Source organism: Exophiala xenobiotica (genome assembly GCF_000835505.1).
Source record: "Exophiala xenobiotica strain CBS 118157 unplaced genomic scaffold supercont1.2, whole genome shotgun sequence".
Lineage (NCBI taxonomy): Eukaryota > Fungi > Ascomycota > Eurotiomycetes > Chaetothyriales > Herpotrichiellaceae > Exophiala > Exophiala xenobiotica.
In genome coordinates, this window is record NW_013562493.1 from 802,341 (window position 1) to 825,917 (window position 23,577).

General features: G+C 51.9%; 11 protein-coding genes across 11 annotated transcripts; 5 read left to right on the forward strand and 6 right to left on the reverse strand.

The window, feature by feature from the left end:
- The first annotated feature begins 502 nt into the window (after positions 1-502).
- Positions 503-2,534, forward strand: PV05_02491 (uncharacterized protein). The gene is made up of 3 exons (XM_013463065.1): positions 503-807; positions 863-991; positions 1,038-2,534. The coding sequence occupies exons 1-3, from the start codon at positions 682-684 to the stop codon at positions 2,505-2,507; spliced, it is 1,725 nt and encodes a 574-aa protein (XP_013318519.1). The 5' UTR covers positions 503-681; the 3' UTR covers positions 2,508-2,534.
- Positions 2,535-2,801: 267 nt separating this feature from the next.
- On the forward strand, positions 2,802-4,561 carry PV05_02492 (uncharacterized protein). Its single transcript, XM_013463066.1, has one exon. The coding sequence runs from the start codon at positions 3,059-3,061 to the stop codon at positions 4,355-4,357; it is 1,299 nt and encodes a 432-aa protein (XP_013318520.1). The 5' UTR covers positions 2,802-3,058; the 3' UTR covers positions 4,358-4,561.
- A 204-nt stretch (positions 4,562-4,765) lies between these two features.
- PV05_02493 (NADH-ubiquinone oxidoreductase 78 kDa subunit, mitochondrial) lies at positions 4,766-7,664 on the forward strand. The gene is made up of 3 exons (XM_013463067.1): positions 4,766-5,042; positions 5,098-7,002; positions 7,097-7,664. Exons 1-3 carry the CDS (start codon positions 4,837-4,839, stop codon positions 7,200-7,202), a joined length of 2,217 nt encoding a protein of 738 aa, XP_013318521.1. The 5' UTR covers positions 4,766-4,836; the 3' UTR covers positions 7,203-7,664.
- On the reverse strand, positions 7,574-11,371 carry PV05_02494 (uncharacterized protein). The gene is made up of 3 exons (XM_013463068.1): positions 11,170-11,371; positions 11,062-11,116; positions 7,574-11,013 (listed from the first exon to the last, which is right to left on the reverse strand). The coding sequence occupies exons 1-3, from the start codon at positions 11,181-11,183 to the stop codon at positions 7,843-7,845; spliced, it is 3,240 nt and encodes a 1,079-aa protein (XP_013318522.1). The 5' UTR covers positions 11,184-11,371; the 3' UTR covers positions 7,574-7,842.
- A 230-nt stretch (positions 11,372-11,601) lies between these two features.
- On the forward strand, positions 11,602-12,346 carry PV05_02495 (uncharacterized protein). The gene has a single exon (XM_013463069.1). It carries the CDS (start codon positions 11,928-11,930, stop codon positions 12,249-12,251), a length of 324 nt encoding a protein of 107 aa, XP_013318523.1. The 5' UTR covers positions 11,602-11,927; the 3' UTR covers positions 12,252-12,346.
- On the reverse strand, positions 12,312-13,983 carry PV05_02496 (uncharacterized protein). The gene has a single exon (XM_013463070.1). The coding sequence runs from the start codon at positions 13,789-13,791 to the stop codon at positions 12,433-12,435; it is 1,359 nt and encodes a 452-aa protein (XP_013318524.1). The 5' UTR covers positions 13,792-13,983; the 3' UTR covers positions 12,312-12,432.
- Positions 13,984-14,570: 587 nt separating this feature from the next.
- Positions 14,571-16,337, reverse strand: PV05_02497 (uncharacterized protein; the record flags this gene model as incomplete). Its single annotated transcript, XM_013463071.1, has 1 exon — positions 14,571-16,337. One exon carries the CDS (start codon positions 16,335-16,337, stop codon positions 14,571-14,573), a length of 1,767 nt encoding a protein of 588 aa, XP_013318525.1.
- Positions 16,338-17,079: 742 nt separating this feature from the next.
- On the reverse strand, positions 17,080-17,985 carry PV05_02498 (uncharacterized protein; the record flags this gene model as incomplete). The annotated part of the gene is made up of 1 exon (XM_013463072.1): positions 17,080-17,985. The coding sequence occupies one exon, from the start codon at positions 17,983-17,985 to the stop codon at positions 17,080-17,082; it is 906 nt and encodes a 301-aa protein (XP_013318526.1).
- A 355-nt stretch (positions 17,986-18,340) lies between these two features.
- Positions 18,341-19,450, reverse strand: PV05_02499 (uncharacterized protein; the record flags this gene model as incomplete). Its single annotated transcript, XM_013463073.1, has 1 exon — positions 18,341-19,450. One exon carries the CDS (start codon positions 19,448-19,450, stop codon positions 18,341-18,343), a length of 1,110 nt encoding a protein of 369 aa, XP_013318527.1.
- A 211-nt stretch (positions 19,451-19,661) lies between these two features.
- On the reverse strand, positions 19,662-20,354 carry PV05_02500 (uncharacterized protein; the record flags this gene model as incomplete). Its single annotated transcript, XM_013463074.1, has 1 exon — positions 19,662-20,354. The coding sequence occupies one exon, from the start codon at positions 20,352-20,354 to the stop codon at positions 19,662-19,664; it is 693 nt and encodes a 230-aa protein (XP_013318528.1).
- Positions 20,355-20,506: 152 nt separating this feature from the next.
- PV05_02501 (uncharacterized protein) lies at positions 20,507-23,499 on the forward strand. Its single transcript, XM_013463075.1, has 3 exons — positions 20,507-20,873; positions 20,924-22,705; positions 22,762-23,499. The coding sequence occupies exons 1-3, from the start codon at positions 20,654-20,656 to the stop codon at positions 23,307-23,309; spliced, it is 2,550 nt and encodes an 849-aa protein (XP_013318529.1). The 5' UTR covers positions 20,507-20,653; the 3' UTR covers positions 23,310-23,499.
- Positions 23,500-23,577: the final 78 nt, after the last annotated feature.

The following is a 23,577-nucleotide window of genomic DNA, read 5'->3' on the forward strand; positions in this document are numbered from 1 at the left end:
TGACAATGAGCCAGCAAGTGGAAGCAGAAATGGGCGGAAAGCGTGGCGAGCTTGGAAGGCTGAATCAAGCACAGAAATGCCTGAAGCTCGACGCGAAAACCAAACATTGCGTTGCATGGCATTTCACCTGGTTCTCCTTCGCACGCCGTTTGAACTGATCTGGTCGACTGAGAGAAAAGCGAACTTTGCGCAAACGAGGTTGCTAATGGCCGTGGGTGACCATGGGTGACCAGCGAGACCTAATTCCAATTGTCCGGCTCGCCGGATCGCCTAAGATTTGAAGGATGCACCCCGGATGGACCCAAGGCGTCATTTACAGGGGCAGAACATGTGATTCTTCAACACCATTTGCTCGCTACATCCCGCCATGTCATCAGCCCAACAAGCATTGGTCGATCTGCCTTCGGGGCCGTTTGACAAGTGCTTGATCTCGCATCGCTACCAGAAATCCTAAAAATTGAACGAAGATCGTTTTCAGCCGCCTTCTGGCCCGCGGGGAAGCCCCGTCCGCCGCCTTGAAAAGCGTTTTCGTCAGCTGTTTTCGCAGTGTCACCTCACAGAGCATGGCACCTTTTCTATTAAGAGGTCGTTTAGGAGTTCCCCTTGGGTCTTCCCAAAGAGAACTTTTCTTTTGAAGGCACTCGTTGCGTGACCGACGACTGCGAGTTTGTAAGTGTGGCCATGCGATCTTCGCCCCGGGCTATTGCAGCCGCGCTCGTGGCATCGTGCCTTTTGCCGTGCGCGCAAACACAAGGCCTGGCACCTACAAACACCAATGGGACGGGCCCTCTTTCCCAATTCAAATCCGTAAGACGTCCCTTCTACAGGAATGTCTGGAGAGCAGCTGCTAACACTGAAGTAGAGACCTGATATCTACGCGCCTTTTCTGAATATTTCTTTGTACGACGAGAATGCTGTAACTCCAGGCTACATTTTCATGGGACCATATCAAACGTTTCAAGAGGCGGTCCACATTTATGATAACAGAGGGGTCAGTAGAGACCCGTGAAGAAGGAAGGAAAAGCTAACAGTACAAGAACCTGGTCTGGAGCGGCTTTGGCGAAACAGGCGGAGGTCCATCACACAATTTCCACGTCTGCTCAATCAATGGCACCAATAATTTATGCTTTATCACAGCGGCGCAGAATGTTGGGTACGGTCGAGGCTACGCTGTGGTCTTGGACGACACTTTGACCACGCAGACATCCATCCGCTCACAAAGCGGCTTGGCTAATTTCGACGAGCACGAATTCAACGTACTGGACGATGGCAAGTCTTCCATTTTTACCCTGTACAATCCTGAACATTACGACTTGTCCACCTACAACGTGTCCGGCCAGGGATGGCTGATGAATTGCTACTTTCAGCATCTTGAGTTTGGAACCAACAGACTAATTTTCGAGTGGTCCGCCATCGACCATGTCTCAATCAGCGAGACCTTCGTTAAGCCCGCTTCAACCGAGGTATCTGGTAATGGCTTGACGCCGACAAGTGCATGGGATTATTTCCACATCAACAGCGTCGATCGCAACACGGACGGAGATTACCTCGTCTCTGCACGCCATACCTGTACCCTTTACAAAGTGTCTGGACAAGATGGCCACATCATATGGCGGTTAGGCGGTAGCATGTCTGACTTTACCTTTCCACCTGGTCTGAATTTCAGCTTTCAGCATGATGCCAGGTTTCGCGAAGAGAACCAGACTACCACCATCATCTCGTTATTCGACAATGCCTCAAACGGCTACAATCAAACATCTGCCTATTCGTCAGGTATGATACTGAAGTTGGACCACACAAAGAACTCCGTATCTCTTCTCCAGCAGTTTGTAGCACCTTTCAAGTTCATCTCTGCTTCTCAAGGCAATGTACAGTTGTTGGGCCAGGAATGGCGGACTTCAAATGCGTTCTTGGGCTGGGGTTCCAACGCTTACATATCAGAGTACACACCGGACGGAAGGATGGTCCAGCAAGGCCACTTCGCGACAACCGGGTCGATGAACTATCGCGCTTTCAAGCACAATTTTACATCCAATCCAACAGACGCTCCTGCCCTGTATACGTACGCACACAATGACAGCGCACCAACGTCGTACTGGATGAGTTGGAATGGAGCGACGAAAGTAGCTCGATGGCGGATTTATTCTGGCCCCTCTCGCGATGGCCCATGGAGCATCATCGACACTGTCAAGAAGACGGGATTCGAGACGAGGTTTACGGCACCGAAGTATCACCCCTGGAGTATCGTGGAGAGCATTGATACCGAGGGTAATCCGTTGAAGAACAGCACACGAGCGATCGGCACTTTTGTGCCCGGCCCAGAGCTTGCTGCCAAATGCGACAGTTCTCAATGTCAGACCGCTGTGAGCTCATCTGCTCCTAGTCCGACACAAAGCTCCTCGTCCGCCTCCAGTTCCAGTGCTGCCACTGTCAATCAGAAGCGGGATGGCATGACCGGAGAGCTGGGCGTGGCGGCTTTGCTGGGGATGGGTTGGTTGATGGCTTAGCTAAGAATCCCCATCATGTAATGAGATGTAATGAAAGTAATTGCCATACGTAATTCATTCTTGGAGCATCTGTCATCCTTTCACGAACATACTGTGTTGTATGTACTGAAGCATCAAGCCATGCGTCAGAGTTAATGGGCATAGAAGGGGGCTGTGTGCTTGTGATTGGTGCTCGCTGACGCTGTCGTGCCCCTTACTTGGTGAGCTGCGGACTATCGGACGGTCGGTGCGTTAAGGCCTCCCATCCGGACCCGAAAAACAGCTTCTGGATCTTTTCGAACCTGGCGCCGACGTCGAAGCTCGACACCAGAGATTGACGGCCTCTTGTCAAGCCGCGAGAGTACATCTCTCGAGAACGATGAGGTCAGTATCTTTGTGGGGAGTACAGTTTATCGATGCATTGTTTATAAGGCCAAAGTGATTCGTACTTTCAATGTTTGTGCTCTTTAATCCGTGATAAAAGCTCAGCGCAACACTCTCAAATCCCACAATATCTCCTTCAGAATCTCGGCAGATATCATTGTTCAATCAAATATTCAAAGAAAGGACCAATGCCCTTTAGCATCGCCATCATCGGTGCCGGTCCCAGCGGCCTCACCCTTGCTCGCCTCCTGCAAGTTGCTAACATCGACGTATCGATCACGATCTTCGAACGCGATGCCTCGCCAAAGTCACGATTCTACCAGGGCGGCACGCTAGATTTACACAATGGCACCGGCCTCGCTGCGCTCAAGAAAGCTGGGCTATGGGAGCAAGCGCTCAAGTATCTACGGTATGAAGGCGAGGAACTCTCCGTTGCCGACAAAAACGCTACAGTGTTATTCCACCAGGATGAAATGCCGGAAGTAGGGGTCGACTATGCACGACCCGAGATCGACCGTGAGGTGCTCAAGGATTTGCTCCTGCACAGTGTCAAGCCGGAACTCTTGAGGTGGGACAAGACACTGCAATCTATCGACGACAGGACGGGGCTATTGACGTTCAGAGATGGCTCGACGGCAGGACCATTTGATTTAGTTGTCGGCTGCGATGGTGCGTGGTCGAAGGTTCGGACTGTGCTGACGGGCCTGAGGCCGCGATTTTCCGGCGTGTGTGGGTTCGAGTGCCATATCGATGAGGTGAACGAGAGGTTTCCAGACGTTTCGAAAATGGTCGGGCGCGGCAGTTACTTTGCGTACTCGGACCGCAAGAGCATGACGGCGCAGAGGATGGGCGATGGGAGTGTGAAGGCTGCGGTGTGGGTCATGAAGGAAGAAAGCTATCCTGCTGATACGATGGCTGCGTATGGCGGGGATGAAGGAGTGCTGAAGAGCAAAATTCTCGAGGATTTCCAGGACTGGGCTCCCGAAATGAGGAAATGGATTGAGGTTGGAGCAAGATTCCGACCGTGGCCTCTTTATGAATTGCCTATCGGCCAGTTCTGGGGGCATAGAAAGGGCTTTTCTCTGGTTGGAGACGCCGCAAGCTTGATGACGCCTTTCGCCGGCGAGGGAGTGAACAAGGCTATGAAGGATGCGCTGGAGGTGGCAGAGGCTATTGAGAGTGCATTGAAGGGTGGAGGGAATGGCGATGTGGATGAGGCGGTGAGGAAGTATGAGCAGGAGATGTTCCCCCGTGCGACAAAGTATCAGAAGCGAACGATGCAGAACAAGCAGGCCATGTTCAGGGAGAATGGAGCTGTAGATTTTATGGTCACTATGGTCGATGTGGTGGCTCAAGAACTCGGTTATGATCTGAACAGGGGCTGGTTGGCATGGGTACCGTTGAGGACGGCGATGTGGTGCTGGGCAAGATTCTGGCAGGTGCTGGGCCAGGGGAGGACGATGGCCAGACGGATACTTTGGCGGTGACACGGCTGATTTGATCGATCAAAGAATTGTTTTCTGGTTAAAGGAGCGTAGAGCTACCGGTCGGTAGGTGTTCATGGTAGGGTGTTCATTGAGATGGGTGACCCGGGCGGGGTCACCGTGGGCGTTCGTTCTCTTCGATCATCATAATAGCGAAGCTCCACGGAGGTATACAACTGTACTTCAATCACACCGATTCCAAGGTTGCATCAATTCAGCACATATCTTGTATCTGAAGCGAACATGAAGTACTAGGTACACTACCTAGCTCGCTAGGTGTGTCAGGATCTCGGACCTCCCCAAGCCGATTCGATAATGCCAAGTCCGCATTCAGCCAATCAGAGGGTGAGCATTAGTTTGCGAGTCTCAATTCAAGGACGTCAGGAAAGCTGCGCTCTGTGAATTCAAGAGCTCTTTGTCGACGCTACGCTCTCTTCAACACCATCCACATTCTGCAGCTGAGACCAGCTCGACACGTCAATATGCGGTCTCGGCTTCTTCGCGCCACCGCGCGCTCCAGGAAGCCGCTGACCTCCTCGGCGACACGATCCTTCGCCTCCTCAGCACGACGGCCCGCCGAAGTCGAACTTACAATCGATGGGAAGAAAGTGTCAATAGAAGCTGGCTCGGCTTTGATCCAAGCTTGCGAGAAGGCTGGCGTTACAATCCCCAGATTTTGTTACCATGAGTATGTCCTGATTCAGCGTTTGGGTTGCCGGTCTGTGTTGACAATCTGCCGCCAGAAAACTCCTCATCGCCGGTAACTGTCGTATGTGCCTTGTCGAAGTCGAACGAGTACCCAAGCCCGTGGCATCCTGCGCTTGGCCTGTCCAACCCGGTATGGTCGTCAAGACCAACTCGCCCATGACACATAAAGCAAGAGAAGGTATAATGGAATTCCTGCTCGCCAACCATCCTCTTGATTGTCCCATATGCGACCAAGGTGGCCAATGCGATTTACAAGATCAGTCGATGAGATATGGCGCCGACCGGGGTCGGTTCCACGAAGTCACAGGCAAGCGTGCGGTTGAAGATAAGAATATTGGACCTTTGATCAAGACTTCAATGAACAGATGTATTCACTGCACGCGCTGCATTCGATTTGCCAATGAGATTGCTGGAGCACCAGAACTGGGATCTACAGGAAGAGGCAATGGAATGGAAATCGGCACATACCTCGAGAGAAACCTGGACACTGAATTGTCCGGCAATGTGGCAGACCTGTGCCCAGTCGGGGCGCTTCTGCCGAAGCCTGGTGCATTCAGCTACAGACCCTGGGAACTCATCAAGTTCGAGTCGATCGACGTACTGAACGCAATGGGCTCGAATATCAGAGTCGATGCCAGGGGGTTGGAAGTCAAGAGAATTATACCCAGATTAAACGACGACATCAACGAGGAATGGATCGATGACAAGCAGAGATTCGCTCTTGATGGTCTCAAAACGCAGAGACTAACAACGCCTTTGATTCGAAGGGACGACAAGTTCCTGCCAGCTACGTGGGAACAAGCTCTCACGGAGATTGGCAATGCGTACCATAAACTCAAGCCAGCCGAGAACGAGTTCAAAGCTATTGCCGGTCACCTCACGGAAGTTGAATCACTGGTCGCCATGAAAGATCTTGCCAACAGACTGAATTCCGAGAATCTCGCCCTTGATCAACCTCGTGGTGGCGAGCCCATCACTCACGGCATTGATGTCCGGGCCAATTACCTCTTCAACTCCAAGATATTCGGTGTCGAAGACGCAGACTGCATGCTCATCATTGGTAGCAATCCTAGATGGGAAGCTGCTGTTCTCAATGCCAGGATTCGAAAGCAATGGATGCGGTCGCCACTCGACATCGCCTATATTGGCGAGGACTTCAAGAGCACGTTCAAGTATGACAACCTGGGTACCGACGCTGCTGCCGTGAAGAAAGCTCTGTCTGGCGAATTCGGCAAAAAGCTGTCGTCTGCGAAGAAGCCTATGATCATCGTAGGTAGCGCCGTCGCAGAACACCCTGATGCGGCCTCGATCTTCGAGACTGTCGGCGCTTTTGTGGACAAGAACCAGGCGAACTTCAACACTCCTGAATGGCAAGGTTATAACGTCCTCCAGCGTGCGGCTTCACGAGCTGGTGCATATGAAGTTGGGTTCACCACGCCATCGCAAAAGGTCGCAGAGACCAAGCCAAAGATGGTCTGGCTGCTTGGTGCGGACGAAATCTCGGAAGCTGATATCCCCAAAGATGCTTTCGTGGTCTACCAAGGCCACCACGGCGAGACTGGTGCGCAATTGGCTGATGTCGTTCTGCCTGCCGCCGCGTATACCGAGAAGTCGGGCACGTATGTCAACACGGAAGGTCGTGTGCAACTTACCCGCGCTGCTGTTACACTCCCGGGTGCCGCCAGAACAGATTGGAAGATCATTCGGGCGGCTTCGGAGTTCCTCGGTGTTCCGCTGCCCTATGACGATCTGGAAGTCCTGCGAGACCGCATGGAAGAAGTCAGTCCAACACTCAGACGGTATGACCATCTTGAACAGAGCGCTTTGTCAAGTTTGAGTAAAGTCCAGTTGGTGGACGCTCATAAGGGGGCAAAAGCCACGGGCGAACCGCTGAAAAATCCGATCAAGGACTTTTATCAGACAGACGTTATTTCACGAAGGTATGTCTTTCCAGCCAGCGGGTGTCAATTTCCTTTGCAGAATGCGCCCTTCTTCTTTTTATGGACCGTGGTATGCTAACAACGACATTACCAGTTCACCCACCATGGCCCGATGCTCCGCTGTCAAGCAAACTGGTGACCCGCACACGAACTACCTCGCGCCCGGTGAGCCAGATCCGCAGGTCTCATATGGTGGTTAGACGCTGGGCGGATTGGATGAATATTGGGCATGATGACGATCAGTCGGCGTGGTGTACAGAAGCGGCCTGTTGCGCCTAGGGAGCAGCGAAGAAGTGCAAACAAAGTACCTCGGACAGACGGGGTGTTTCGCCTAACCTAGACTATGGACAAGACAAAAAATAAGAGCGCTCTCATGTTCGCGCTCGAAACATACTATGTGTATAGCGATTGTGGTTTGGGCCAGGAGAAAGAAAGGCGTCGACGTACTTACTTGTCAGTTCCCTGAGCCCCAAGCCTCGTGCGTTGCAATCGGGAAAGACACAACATACCTTGAACTTGGTGAAGAATATGTATAGTCATGGTGGCCATCAAACATCTTCAATCCGCAATTTTCCAAAGTAAATTCCCATTATGGTGGCCACAGGTCAAGCCCATTATGTCCCTTACATACAGGTAGGTACCTAAACTGTAACTGTAAACGCAGTTCAGGCATATATACGCTCATTCATTCATCAATCATCAATCCCACAAAGACTCTAGGTATATATTTCTCGCTCACTTTTCAAACCCGAAGCGGCGATCAGACCACCAATCGTCCTCTCGAAACTGGAGCAGGCACTTTTCCCTGTCTTCTATGTCTTGTTACGCTGATAGACACGCCTACCGCCCTTTGCCCCTGGCCTTATCAGTCAACCGATGCGCCTGCCGCAAGTCCGTATGACCCTGATCCTCATCCTCAGCCTGCTGTCTTCTCAACTCCGCAACTTCATCCTCCCCTCCATCATCTTCGTCCTCATCATCCTCATCATCAGTATCTTGAGCCTGGTCCGGAAATGACGAGCCATCCTCGGCCTGCCCTTCGACCTCGGGCCTCCGCCTCTTCTCAAAATCTTGCGCATGCGCCGACGCAATCACCGTGCCGACCCGTCGTAAAGCCTGCATCCCCGGCGTGAGCGGCGTTCCTCCACCGGGCGTTCTCGGTTTGCGCTGCCTCAGCGACGAGTCGCGCGTGGCCTGGCGCTCCAGATCCGCTCCAGTCGCCAGATATCCCTCGGTCCAACCTTCCGCTGCAGCAGGTGTAGCAGGCGTCCGTCTCTGCTCCTCGGGTGAGGCAGCCTTGCTCGTCACCTCAGGTGACTCGGCGATCTCATAGGGTAGCGGGATATCTCTTGAGGCGCGGAACTTGCCGACATTATTACAATGCTCGTTTTCGACGCGGAACAGACTCCACAAGCCCCTGCGCAGGACTTCCGCCAGACTCACGAAAAACGACATAATCGCAGAGTGCTGTACGTCCGATATGAAGATCGCATAGAAAATCCACTGCTGCCGGAGCACCACATCCGCCACAATGGCCAAGTAGTATACCCACACCTTCTTGTAGGCCAGCTGGTCGCGAAGGAAGGGGTGCTTCGACCAGAAATTACCAAGACTGAAATCGAGATACACGTCCCAGAAAGCGCAATAGACGCCGTTGATCGCGGCGAAGGTGATAAACACTGCTCGCATACGATTGCTCAACTCAATCCGGTACATCGACAGCGTCATATAATATAGGATGTTGCAGCAGTATTTGGCGAAGTTGGCGAGGTGGGGGAACCAGTTTCGTGAATCGTAGTATCGGCGCAGACACTGTAGCGCGCGCCAGACGGCAGGCAAGGCGGTGAAGAAGCCCAATAGCCGGGAATGGCTGGAATTGCATTGTGGAGGATTGTTCCAGTCGTTGGCGTACAGGCAGAAGAAGGCTTCGATCTGGCCCATGGCGTAGGTCTCGGAGCAATACATGTCGCCGAGATAGAAGTCTCGGAATTCGACCGGGTACAAACCCGCCAGGAGGAGGCGGAAGTTCGAGTATCCCCACCAGCGTCGTGCCTCATAGTACAGGACTTTGAACGGCAGAGCCATTATGAGTAAAGTGATCGAGACCAATACGACCGGCCAGTAAAGGAAGAATGACTCGCTGGAGCTAACTTGAAAGTTGAGGTAGAGAAACACACCGTTGAGGAAGAGAAAGAAGCACGGTAATTCTGCCAATTGCCGCCAATCAAGGACGTGTCGGGTGTCGTACTCGAATACGAAGACGTAGTTGATATGTGATCGTGTCCAGATCCGGCAGTCCAAGCAGAATAACAAGAACAATAAAAGAGCAAGAAAGTATCCAGCATAGATTTGCAAAAGATAGGACGTCTCTGTACGGACGACAGGATCTGGACCGTAAAGTCGATGAGAGGCGTTGACGAGGCCGGTGACACCGAAACAGACGCCGGCTGCGACATAGAGGCCATTGCGGAATGTGGTGCCAGACTGGTCTCCTGCACTTAGTTTGGACCGTAATTTCCGAACTGCGATTTTATGGTTGCCACGTTCGAAGTATCGAGAATACAAGTCCTCAACAGCCATTATGTGGTTATCGATGACATCGCTTTGCACAAAGTAAGCACTGTTTACTTTCTCTGCCATATATCGAAGCGGTGGCCGGGCTTGGACTGCCTTGTCGTACTTCTTGTTGATCTTGCGAAATCCAGTCCTGTTCAAGATAGCATAAGACTTCAACAGTTCAAGTCCGCGGTAAAATTCTTGCAAAGCCAGCTTGAGCCGTCTCTTTGCAAACCTGTAGGGTACGTCGTCCTGCGGTTTACGCCTCACATAGTCTTGCTTCGCATCCTCGATGCGTTTCTGAGCTTTAGGACCTGGAGGCGAACTTAGCTGTTGCATGGCCTGACTTGTCTTGCCAATGGTATGGCGACGTCCTAAAGCATCTTCGATGGGCTTCTTCAGGAAATTCGGTCCTCCTCCGTTCGACTGGCCATTTTCTTTCGGATTGTGGCCATTCGCAGACGACTGATCGGCAATGTTCTGCTGATGAGCAGTCGATTCTTTCTTCTGTTGCTTCAAGATTTCGGCTAGTCTCCGATCTCTCATTTCGTGCAATTGCTTTCGCAACACTTGCAGGCGAGCAGAAGCCTCCTCTTCTTTCATTCTGTAGAAGCTTTCTATCTTGTCTAATTCACTGTCCAAGAAGAAGAAGAACTCGGCTTGTCTCGCGTCAAGTTCTCTATAAGCTTCCAACTGCACATCGTTGACCGTAGGTTGATCGAGAAGCTGCGCCGAGAATAATCGTCTTAACCGTGATCGCGGAAATGTGTGAACTGGTGGAAGGGATAGGGATTGGCTTTTCATGCTCTTCTCTGTATGATGTCTCCGAAACATGGTCCTGGCGAGGCTGCCTCTTAGACTTCGTTTGGGTTGCTGAGTTGTTTCACCGACATGGTAAGGATCCGGACCTTGAGGCACCTGAGCAGGCTCTGGTAATCTTGTAGTTGATTGGCTTCGTAGCGCTTCTGGTTCCGGTCGTTGCCGGGCTAGAGCGACAGGACTTATTGCAGGATCAGGAAGTTCCAGCGCCGTAAACTGTCCAGGAGTCTCCTCTGAAGGGGGCGTACCAACAAAGCTCCCATAGTTCATCTGCCGTCTGCTTGGATATGCCTGTACATCGTGTAATGGTGTTCTTTCCGGTGTCGGACCGTCTTGACTGCTTGCGCCCGGGATGAGAATTGGCGGTGACTGAGCAAACCAAGTTCTACTCTCATTGTGCTCAAGAGGTGGTCTCTGCGCTTGGACTCTTTCATCCTCCGGTGCAACCTCTTCGATCTCGGGTAGCGACTGTGAAGATTTGGACGTGGTAGGCCGTGGCGGATTAAAGTCATAATGGGTGAAAGGGATCCTGTCAGAGGAGTTTTCTGGAACGAGCACAGGACGAGCAGGGGTGGTCGGCGTTCGATTGAGATTGCGGAGGGCTTTGGAGATGGCTTTGATTTTCTTTTTCCCTTGCTGTTGCAGTCAGTAGACGGTTGGGAAGAGTGAGCATGTTATGCTTGCCTTGTAATTAAGGTATTTGACCCTCCATTCTGGGACGGCTTCGTCCTCGAGTTCCCTGAGTTCATCAGTGCCATGCTCGGGTAGCGAGTGACAAGAGTCTTCACGTACTTTGCGAACTTCATGTCCTGAACCGACAGGCTTTACTTGTCGAGTACATACTAACCATAGTCCGAAGCGAGCGCAATTATAAGATCAAGATGAGAGCATACGAAGGGGCACGAGCATGAAAGAGTCTGGTCCATGGAGCAGAGTAAGAACCGCACGGTACGGAGAACATATCCACCCAGAGCGCTGGAAGAAAACAAAAAGGAACCGTCGTCATAGGTGGAGGCAGATTTGCTGGAGTTGCTGGATTGGCCTCGCTACTGCACGTGCCTTGACGAGCATCATCGAGGCGAATAAGACGAGGAGCTAGAAAGCCCGGGAAGTTGTTGTCAGACAGAATTTCTTGAGTCATATACGGCATACACTGGAATATAATGAGTCTGACAAAGCCATACGGAGCACAGTGAATTCTACAGTATATTGCTGACAGTTCAACGGCAAGTGGTGGCGAATTATCTCACTAATTTGGCAGTAGGTGCCGCCGCTTTGGGATTCTGTTCGTTCACCTAATACGAGTAGTACTTGCGGGTCCTCAGAAGGGCCTGTTAAAGGACCTAATCTTGTGATGTAATCACTGATTTAGGTTCTCCCAAATACTAAGTACTTAGGCGTTAGTAAGGAAGATTTAGAGGGGAGCTACTACAACAAAGGAATATACCTTACGGGATTAACAACAAAACTATTCCAACACATCCAAACCATTGCCAGCATATCCCGTCACACACTCAGTCGTCTTACTTTCGTGGTCAAACAACGCCAACATGGTCTACACAATCACAGTGCACATGCGAGCCAAATCCTCCGATCCCACCGTCATCCAGAAGCTCAAGAACAAATTGATCGAAGCCTCAAGAGTCTACTCAAAGGACAAGGAAACCGTCTCATGGTTCGTCATGCAGTCCGTCCATGACCCACGGGACTTCACCATTGTGGAACGCTACGAGCACGAAAGCAGCCAGAAATATCATCTCGAGAACCCGTACTGGAAGACCTTCGATCCATATGTGAAACCCCTACTGGAAGGAGAAATGGACCTCAGAAGGTTCGAGGAATTGGACACGAGTCAAGACGTGGTCGTTGAATGAGATCGGCTGGTAGCATCCAAAATGGGAAGAAAAGGAGAAAAGCAACATGTCAAGTAGTATTAGTTTCTGTTCAACAGCATCAATCATCATTGCCATACTTCTCAAACACCGTCTGCATAAAACATCCCCCCAACATCCCTATGACTTCGTGGCTATCCAACACCCAGGTACATACGGCAAGTTATATAATTTTGGCAGGTCGCCGATTCCTCGTCTCCAGCTGTGACCAACGGGAAGAAGCAACTCTGCCCTCCTTGAACACCGCCAACAGGTGTTTTTCAGGTCGGTCAAGGACGGTGATATCCTCCAACGGGTTGGCATTTAAGATTAACATGTCCGCCACGAAGCCCGGCGCCACTCTTCCAAGAGAGTCCCCTCGGCGCATCATCTGGGCCGCGTTGATTGTTGCACTTTGGATGATCTCCAAGCTAGACTGTACAGTTTTCCGCAGCTGAAACTCCTTGGTCTGGGCAAAGTGCATGGGTCCCAGTAAATCGGTCCCGAAGCATATGGTGACGCCTGCCTCCTTGGCCAGCTTGATGGCCCTGAGCCCGGACTCGAGAGTGTTGTTGAGCTTCGCCATCGACTCTGGGCTCACGAAGGCTCCGAATTCGGGCATCGATGCTGCCGCATATGTCACCAGGGTCGGTGTCAGATAGACCCCTTTCTGAGCCATGAGCTCCGCGGTCGCTTTGTCGAGGTAGTTGCCATGCTCTATTCCGAGGACACCACAATTCACCGCTTGTTGTATCACAGCAGGGTTGTATGCGTGAGCCGTGACAAACGTTCCCGCATTTGAAGCCACAATCGTGATCGCTTTGATTTCGTCCTCGGTGAATTCGATATCACCCAGACCGCCGCGTGGGCTGGACACTCCTCCTCCGGCCATGATCTTGATGAAATCAGAGCCGAGGCGGAGCTCCTCTCGCGTGAATTTCAGACACTCCGGCACGCCGTCCACGGTTCGACAGGAGAGTTGCTTGGCGCCGCCGCAACAATGGCTATCATCGAAAGTAGAACGCAGGTCCCCGCAGCCCCCGGACTGCGACAGCTGCCGACCTGCAATGAAAAGCCGAGGACCAGGATGGATGCCTTCCTCGAATGCCAATTTCAGCGGTAACAGGGCGCCGCCACAATCTCGCACGCTGGTAAAGCCCCGGTCGAGCATCGCTTGCCCGATCTCCGGCTGGCGAAGAAGAGCCGTGTCCGAGGAGAGTTTCGAGATCTCGTCAAGGCTGCTGCAGCCTTGCACTGCCGCCAGGTGCACATGGCAGTCCCAGAGGCCGGGTAAAATGTATTTGCCCTCAAGATCGATGGAAAGGATGTCTCCATCGTGAGTCGCCTTTCCACTCTCGTCCCCGATAGATTGTACGAGCCCCCCTTCCAACTTGACCGTGGTGTTGTGCCGTACACTCCCGTCGACGGGATCAATCACATGGGCGTTGGTGAGAATGTATGTCTGGTGGCGTGGCTGTTTCCATGGCCTTGTCACGGTATCAACGTCTATCGGTGGATCGAACTTCAAGGGCGGTATCGCCATCTTTTGCGCCCAGGTTGAATTTTTGTAAATGATGAAACCAGGTCGAGAGAGTTGCGAGAACCATTCGAGCACCTTTTGATTGACCCGCTCCCGTTGATTGACCCGCTCTGACCACCGTCATTCTTTGCCCTCTTGTATCACCCAAGCATCCGGTGAGAACCAGGATTGGGCAGGGTTACATGATTTCTCTGGGGTCTGTAGCGTCGGAGGCCCACGCACGTCTAGCCCTTCGTTGTGGACTTCTCCATGAGTCCAAAAGTGGAGCCCGAAGCCTTCCCCGGGTGGGGATAGGGTCCTCGATTGCAGCCCCTACCAAATGCTTTCCTTCTCGGCGAGCCTCCAAACCTAATAACGATAGATCTAGGACCTGGAATTGGCGCTTCACTGATTACGCTTGTCAGTTTTCGAGGACAAAGATCAAAGCTGGCCGAGGCTAAAACAATGCATTCCATTGATAGCCAACCGACTGTCTGCGCCTGGCAGAGGATGCCCGCTCAGCCGGACCTGTAATGCTCGCGAGACCGCGAGGTTATCTTCGAATCCCTTCATCAAGGGACCTTTTGCTAGAAAATGCAAGGCTATACTCGAAAACGCGTGCTAGCTTGAAAGGAGATGCTGTTCATACAACCTGATCGCTTTTACAGAGGTCGCCCGTGCAGCAACAGAGGACCAAACTCCACTTTGCATGCGCATTGCAACGAGCGGAGAAGCGGAAAGGAGGTTGCTGCTTTGAATGTTGTCCGACGGTGTTGACCTCGGGAGACTGCATTGGAATGATCTCAGAGCAGCAGAATCTCCACGTCCAGGTTCTTCAACACCTCCCGCCAATCCACGAGGACGTCGCCGACCTCGCATCCCCCTTGCGCAGCAGCTTCTTCGCGTTCATTCCATATTTGCTTCACAACCTGGTGGATCACTGCACGGTTGGCAGCACCAAAGCTCGTCGAGAGGCTCAAGACGCACTCCGCCAGTGCCTGCGCCTCGGCCGTGTAGGCTTCGGCGGCGGCAATGAAGATGGGCCAGATCGAGACTGCGGCGCGGTCCATTTCGAGGAGCGCCACCGCCGCGGACAGGGTTTGGGATACCTGTTCCGTGACCACCGAGGGTGGATGACGCAGGACCACGCGAAGGAGGTAGATGGTCACAGCGGAGCCGAAGAGATTCAAGTTCGACACGATAAATTTCCGCTGTTGTGCCGGTGTCTTCATCGGTCGCTGTCTGCTCATGTAGAGCTCGACCTCTGCGTCCAGGGGAGTGTTGAGCGCGACGAGGATCTTGCTGGCTTGAAGCAGTTCGTCCACGGACAGGTCTGGCTTGCCGCCCCGGAAAGAACCTCTCGCGGCTAGCTGTTCCTCGAGGAGGCGGCTCTGGTACAACGCCTTCATCAATCGAGGTGTGCTGCCGAGCGTATATGCGAACCGAGGGTCGGCTGTGACGTCTTCTAATACTTCATGGAGCGTCGTGGCCGTACTGGAGGTGTCGGTCGCGCTGCCGCCCACAATTTGGGACATGAGCGTGTGCAGAACAAAACTCTGCGTGATTATCCACGCCTCATGAGAAGTAACCCAAGGCTTTTGCCCCAGATACTGCGCCACGTACTGGACAGAACCCTGGAGATGATGCCTCAACCCTTTGGACTGGCCATGAAAGACATGCTCGGCGAGCGTGACGGTCAGCATTGCCGCCAGCGTACTGCTGAAGTTCTCCGTCGGACTGGCCAGGCTGCGGCGGAGGTGGCGCAACGCGATGCCGAAGTGCTGGGTGGCCGACCTGCGATAGCTTGCAGGGTTTGGCACACCGAGGTTGGAGAGGTGAAATGCCGACTGGGCCAGAATGCCGTGGAACAGAGAGCGAGTGCTGGTTGAAGTCTCGTCGTGCACAGCGAGGCAGGGGTATGTCGACTTCCACGGATTATAATCGTCATTAATCGGGGTCATCATCACGGACACGTTGGAAATGTAGTGGTGGAAGAGCTCGTTATATTCGCGTGATCCATCTGGTATCAGAGACGTCGATAATACTGCCGGCATCGAGATCGCGCGAGGGCGAAGATCTGCATAGTCACTGCAATCGGTTGTCTGTGGCGAAGGAGGTGTGTACGTGGTAGGGATCGTGATCTCTGACTGTTTAGTTTGCGGGCTTTCTATGCAGTGTGGACCTTCTTCCGGAGGCGTCGCCTTCTGGAATTGGGCGGACGAAGCATCATTCTCTTTATAGCCTGGGAAAGTAACGAACGGACTGGGTTGGTGGTGCAGTGGACATCGACACCGTTTGTTCTCTGCATCCGTGATCAGATGGCCCACCTCCCTCAGGGTCCAGGTCGGATATCCGTCCCAGGTCAATTCACAGGGATAGGCACGTCGCCGCTGCGGCTCATATGCCCCAGTCTCGGAGTCGACCCACACGAGTCGGATGTCGTAGCCCTCACAGGCTAGGCGCGAGCGGACGCACTGGGTACACCGGGGAACTAGATTGTCGCAACGGAGACCTCGGCGGCGACAGGTCCAACACGCCGTAAACGTCCGCTGGGAGGTGACTTTGGGCATCTCTAGGTAGCCGTCGGGGTAATGGAGGCGCGGGTGTCTTCATCGGCCTGATAATTGAAAGGAAAAGGAAGGTCAGGACGAGAGAAAGTCCCGGGTCAGAGTCCTGCGGTAAGTATCGCTAGAATCCTTTTGATGTCGATGATTAATGACTTGACGGGCTTGAAGAGGAAGTCCACAACAAAATCTTCCCCACACTTCAATGTGGTGGAGCAGCCTGATCTCTTTCCACGAGCCAGTCTAATACATATGCCTGTGTCAGCAATTGAGCACAACGCAAGACATATGACACCTTTCAGTGAATGTTCAGAGACAGTCAGATAAGCGATAACAAGGAGAGAAAAGTCACGAGATTTGCGATAATGAGAACAACGGCAGGTTCTGAGTGAAAGGGGCTGGCATGAACCAGACCTAGGACCAGCCTGCTATTAACTCCATCAATTGAACGAATGTCTCAAGGCTGTATGATCCCAGACTACCTGGTAAGTACCGGTCCAGGAGATTGTTTATCTTGTGCCAGTCAGTCTTTGGGGACAGCAATATCATGCCCATGCTCTTTGTTTGCCCTTTCCTAAGCATTGATGATCGTAAATCCATATGTCTTGAGCTCAAGACCCAAGCCACTCAACCGCGTTCCTCAACAACCATGCAGCTCTCGTGTAGAGCCTTTCTTCCCAAGGCTCTCCAAGCATGGCGCTCCAAGCAGACCCCATTCCCTTTGCGCAATCCTGATCTTTGTGCCAAGTTAGTACGCACGCTCTCTGCGCATTCTCTCTTTCTCGCCCGCCATCGCAGACTGGACGACCCTATTTGCGGTGAACTGGACACTGAGTCGCGAGAGGTCAATCTTTTGTGGGACCCAGCTCAGTATTTCTTCGTCGTCGTCCTCTTTGATTTCATCATCAGACCTAGTGCCTGACTGGATAGTGTTGGTGTCCTCGAGAATAGCATTGGTGACTTCCATGTCGGAATAGGTGCTTGAACTGATCATACTGGTCGATCTGGACAAGCTTCCGCCTGTCTCATCGTCGAGAACCATGGATATGTCTTCTGACTCAACAAAGGTGGTTGCGGTATCGACTGACCAACGTTTTGCGGCTTTGCTGAGGTTGATTGGGTTCTTTGTGAGCGATGAAGGATCCACGAAAGTGGCAGGAAGAGAGCAGCCAGTGTTGAGGCCGGTCAGCGAACCAACAGCTGCACACAGATCTGGTTGAGAAGAGGCAGCAATGTCTCGCTCGATCTGACAGCAGGTATCGTGCTCTTCTTTACCACAATCCATGCACTCCTTTTCGTGAGTGGTCTCCAGAAGTCCCGATCTGTAGGCGATTTGAATCAGTTTGTGCAAGCCGATCTTCACATTCTGAGCTGCGTCCATCAGTTCAGCGGCATGCTCTACCAACTTCCAATGTCTGTGCTGATCTTCCTCGATCATGTCTTGTGCAGCGACGCCGAGGTCATCGACCCATTTCGAGTCCCAGGCTGCCTTGCGAAGACAAACTGCGCGGGTTTCGAAGTCGTAGGCTCTATACTGGACCATACCAGCAGCGGTGTGGATGTCGTTGGCAACTTCTCGAATGAGATCGGCCTGGTGCTTTACGAAGTCTGCCTCTCGGTAGAGCAAGTCACTTGAGGAAGACTTGGATGCCATGATGACCAAAGATATAAGAAACACCGGAATGTCAGAAGGAGAGCTGTCCAGGCAAAAGGCAGAGACATGAGCGACATGGAAGTAGGGTAGTGACAGCGGGAGGGAACAATGTAGAAAAGTACCTGTAGAAAAAGTTGGAAGAAGGAGTCGGCGAAATAGGAGCCCGAACAGTGCAAGGAGGTGAGGTGAGAATGAACTGAATTCATTTCCATATTCGAAGAATTGTACATGTTCGAGTGCCGAGACATAGGCTTTGCTTCCAGTGATGACCTCAAGAGGTTTGCCAACCCCAGGTCAAGGTGGTACTCTTCTCAGTAATGATCATGAGCATCCGTGTAGACAAAGCCTGAGAGTATCAAGAATATGTGCCAGGTTCCAGCATTGACACTCTGTTGAGCGCGTCACCAATTCTCGACTTCGTCCATCTCTGCCCTTCGCCTGCAAATCCTGCTAGCACTGACGACTTGCTTTCACGATCAGCATGCCCGGCCTTCTTGGTCTTCTTGTCGCGCTTGCTCTGTCGAGACTTTTCGCTTTTCGGCTTCGATATCGCCTGCTTATTGAGCTTGCGTGAGCCCTGAACATGTGTTTCGATTGCCGAGTTTTTGAGGCACACGCGAGAGGCTTCGCCACTGTAGACCGGGTCAGAGCCATGAGGTGCTGAATCGATGAAACGAGGGTTGTTCTGCATGAAAGGGTTTTGTTCTCCAGGGTATTCGCAATCAGCGGTCTGGTCAGATGTGACTCTAGATTGAGAAGTATCATCCCAGGAATCCTTGGTATCGTCGAGCATGTCAAACTGATTAGCCAAGTGATCCTTATCAGTGTCACCATTCCCATGAAAATTGTCAGAAGTTGTGGATCCACGCCTCGCTCTCTTTAGTGGCAAGTCCATATCTGCTTCTCCATCACCCTCCGACTCGGCTGGCATCTTTCGTTTCAATGTCTTGTTGTCGGTAACACTATTTTTACTGCTGTCAATGTCGGCTTCGTCTTCAGCCGTTGCCAGGGTCCCTGGTGAGGCTGGTGGGCTCTCGGGTTCGGGCGTCCAGGATCTTTCTGATCGATGTCTTGCCTGCGAACTTTGCAGGTCTTGGAGTATATCTTCAACCTCCTCAAGTGTGGCCATGCCATCTTCCACACGAGTTTTGACGTCCTTCAATTTCGCTGCTTTCTGAGGTCTTGACTCGTAGGTAGTAAGGCGGTCTTCGAACACCAATAAAGCTCCATCCAGTATGTATTGAAGACTCTGGCGATCTTGTAGAGCAATCGTCTGAAGCCCCTCAGCAGTCGTAGTCAGAGTGTTGGCCCTCGCATTCAGAATGTCAATTTGCGCCTGGAGTGCTGCAGCCTCATTTCTCAGGTCCGCAGCCTGGAGCAACAAGGTATCGGCCTGCTCAAATGCATGCTGCGGAGTAGTAGGAAGGGAAATGTTCAGTAGGAATTGCGGCATTGCTCTGTCCATGATTCGTTTCGTCCGTCTTGAGTGTGTTCGAAATGGGGTACATTAGAGAGTTGCGGAGCGTGATGGAGGATAGACACGAAGAAAGTGACGGCTGTCGTCGCATGCGCGCATCTCAAACTGCCTCACCTCGAAGTGACTGGCCGCTCATGCATTCACCCATTCGACAGGTAGGGAGGGCGCCCTTACCATTGGAGTCAACAGCTGTATGGCCTCACACAACTTTTTGAGTGTTGAACGCCGGCTGTTTTGGTTGTCCCCAGGGATCAGGGACTCCAGGATTTGCTTTCTTCCACTCGGCAATCTCTGCCTCCAACTTGTCTAGGTTGCCTTGGAAAGGATCCTTTACTGGATGTTCTCTTACGTCCCATACATCTTCACTGCTAGGCCCAGTCTTCCACTTGATTGCCTTTTTGCGATAGTGCTCCTGAATTGCCCTCGATCGATCTTTCGCGTCCCAGTTTCTTGTCCTCATACACAGCCAAAAGTCGTCCCAGTGGTTCGAACACGACCGGAAAGAGCCGTAACGGTAGATGTTGACAAATTGCCCACCGAAGCTTTGGCAGAACATGGCATAGTCAAAAGCGGATCGGCAGGATATCTCGGTAGGATAGAGAGAATCAGGAGAGATGTCGGTCTCAACAGGAAGAGCTTGTACGGATGTCCTAGGCAACTGTGGTCGTGGTTTCTGCTCCGGTTCTACTTCCGTCTGTGCTTGAAGCTCTCTGACAAGTTCCAAGAACTCTTGGTTGGCCTGTTCTTCTCGGGAAAGGGCTTGTTTTGCAGGCTCAGCGATGGGGGAATGGGCAGGAGCAATCGTGGGTGTTGCTGATCCGGCCAGAGCGGACATGTCGGGTTTAGGGGTTTCATTGCTGGCGAGAGGTTCGGAGCGCCAGAGCCAGCCCATGACTGATCGAATCACCTCAAAAAGAATGTAGGTTGCGTGTTGGGAAACAGTTGTAGACAATGCGGGAATTCGATCCCAAAAAATAAAACAGCAACGGACATTGTTAAGCCACACCTGTTCAGCCACACATTTACCCTTCCTACGTCATAAAATAAATCGCGAACAGCTGCCAATCTACGAAGGCAGCAAGGTGCTTCTGCTCTTCGCGACACTCGGTCGGTACGCAGAGAGCGTGCACCAAATGCAGCTATACTAACTTCGACTGCTCCCAGAGGCATGCTGCTGGACACCACAGCAACATGTTAGTCTCGAGGAGTGCCCGAAGCTGTTTGGCCCGGCCATCGTCACCATTGGTCACCAATCTGAGGAAACAGTATTTCTACATTACCAATGGTTTGCGACCAAGAACTGCCAGGCCAGCAATCCCCTCAGGCAAGAGGAGGGAATCATCCGAGGTCGGCGACAATGACACCGGCCACATTGAGACAAGACCGAATGAAGGAATACTCTTCTTTGACAGTGCGCATCTCGTTGGAAGTTGCAAGGCATCCATACTGACCATGGACCAGGTGTCTTCCCCTTGAAACTCCAATGGTTGAGTCGCATACCTTTTCTCAACCCAGACAAGCTGTTGGCAGAGTCTCTCAAGAAGGTCAACCACCCAGATTTGGCTCTGGCCGAACCGTCGAGTATCATAAAACGAGCTCTACCAGAAAAGTTGCCGCTTACAGTCACGAAAGTCTTGCCTAGACTACGAGAAGGAGGCGCGTTTGTAAAATTCACACACGATGAAGGAATCACAGTCACAGAACTCGAGAATACACTCAAACAATATCTGAAAGAGAAACCCATCAAGCCATGGTTCAATCCTTTTCAACAGGTGCGGGCATCCCTTGTTCGTGGCAAACCATGGATCGAAGACTTGTATCGTATACCGAGCTCGAGGGTGAAAGTTGAATTTCTCCCAACTTCACCTGAAACATCTGCTGCTGAATTGACCCAAGAGACGCTCTACTCCTTGTTCCGCAGATATGGCAAGCTCGCCGAGATTGTCCCAGAACCCTTCGACTCAAAGGTGCTTCCCAGATATGCATATATCGACTACACAAGATTAAGATTCGCTACCATGGCGAAGAATTGCATGCATGGCTATGTCGTGGGAACTGCGGAAGGCGGAGGCAAGGCTGGGACCCTCTTAAAGCTCAGCTATGAGCCGAGAGCTAAAGCAGGCTGGATATGGAGCTGGATCACCAGTCACCCAAGAATTGTGCTCCCTCTTGCGGTCGCGTTGCTCACTGCAGCTTCTGTGGCGGTATTTGACCCAATCAGGACTTTCTTCATCAGAATGCACATAACCCACGGCCTCCATCTGGACGACCAGCCACTGTACAGATGGGCCAAAAGCTGGCTTAATCGAGGATACGACTACCTCCGCTTCCGCAACCGAAAGGCTGAGAATGACAGCCTGAAAATTGTTTGGGAAGATCGTCAAGGAGCCATCAGCCAGTTGCAGACATGGATGATCGAGACAGCTGACACATTCATTGTCGTCCAAGGTCCTCGGGGAGCGGGCAAGAAAGAGCTTGTTGTGGATCAGGCACTAAAGGACAGGCCCAACAAGCTGATCATCGATTGCAAAAAGATCCAAGAGGCCCGAGGGGACAGTGCAACTATTGCTGCAGCCGCCGCTGAAGTTGGTTACAGACCCGTCTTTTCTTGGATGAACAGTATCAGCAGCATGATTGATCTAGCTGCCATGGGTACCATTGGGACCAAGACCGGTTTCTCTGAAACTGTTGACACGCAATTAGCCAAGATTTGGGGCAATACTACCACTGCGCTGAAGCAGATTGCGCTGTCACACCGCAATAAGAAAGACGAGAAGGAAGCTCAGATGGCTGACGATGAATGGCTGGAAGCTCATCCTGAATATCGACCGGTGGTGGTCATCGACAACTTTCTGCACAAGAATAATGAGGGCTCCACCAGCATCGTTTACGACAAACTGGGAGAGTGGGCTGCTGCCCTGACAACACAGAATGTCGCGCATGTTATTTTCCTCACAACTGACGTGTCTTTCTCTAAGTCACTCAGCAAAGCTTTGCCAGATAGGGTGTTCCGCCAGATCACCCTCAGCGACTGTACGCCTGAAGTGGCTAAGAAGCTTGTTCTTCAGCACCTCCACGCCGAAAGCGACGAACCTCACGCGGCCCAGGGAGAGGAGAAGGTCACTCCTGCGCAACTAGAAAGTGACATTGACGAACTCGATGGTGTGATTCAAGTGCTTGGTGGTCGGTTGACAGACTTGGAATTCCTCGCTCGAAGAATTAAGACCGGCGAGTCGCCAGCAAGTAAGTGACATCACCGAATTTGGTATGTTGTGGCTTCATGCTAACCATTTTTACAGAAGCCGTACGACAAATCATTGAACAGTCAGCCTCGGAGATCTTGAAAATGTACCTCCTTGATGTTGATACTGCCAGTCGGAACTGGACTCCCCAGCAAGCATGGTTATTGGTCAAAAAACTGGCTTCCGACGAGGTTCTGCGGTATAACGAGTTGCTTCTTGACCCGCTATTCTCAAATGGCGAAGCTGTCCTCCAAGCACTTGAACAGGCAGAGTTGATCACCATCACCTCGAACAATGGCAGACCTTACAGCATCAAGCCTGGCAAACCTGTTTATCAGTCAGCATTCGAATATCTTACTGACGATGAGGTACTCAAGGCGCGACTAGATCTGGCAATCATCTCGCAGCTGATTGGCAATGAAAACAAGAACGTGGAAAAGTATGAAAATGAATTGAAGGTTCTCGCCGAAATGCCAGGAACACCAGCCGAACTGAAACCTCGGATTCAATATTGTTTGGCCAAGGTGATGGGTAGCCAGTTGAAGATACAGGATTACGAAGCCGAGAGCGGCAAGTTGAAGAAGGTGCTTATGGACAAATTTTAGTGGGCGAAGGAATCTGTCGTGGTGGCTGTACTTGGATCATCCTTCTACTCAACCCTTGTTGTATGATACTATGAGATATACCCCAGGCAACGATGTGCAACGGCGTACAGTACTAGTACCTTGGATAAGAGACGAGGGATCTTGATAGTCCATAATCATCCTCAACGGCCACAACCAAAAACATAAGCAGGCAGCCCAGCATGACTTCCAGGTTTGTTAAGCGTTGTAGTCGACATGCTGGTGCGAGGCTCATCCTTCATGCCAATGC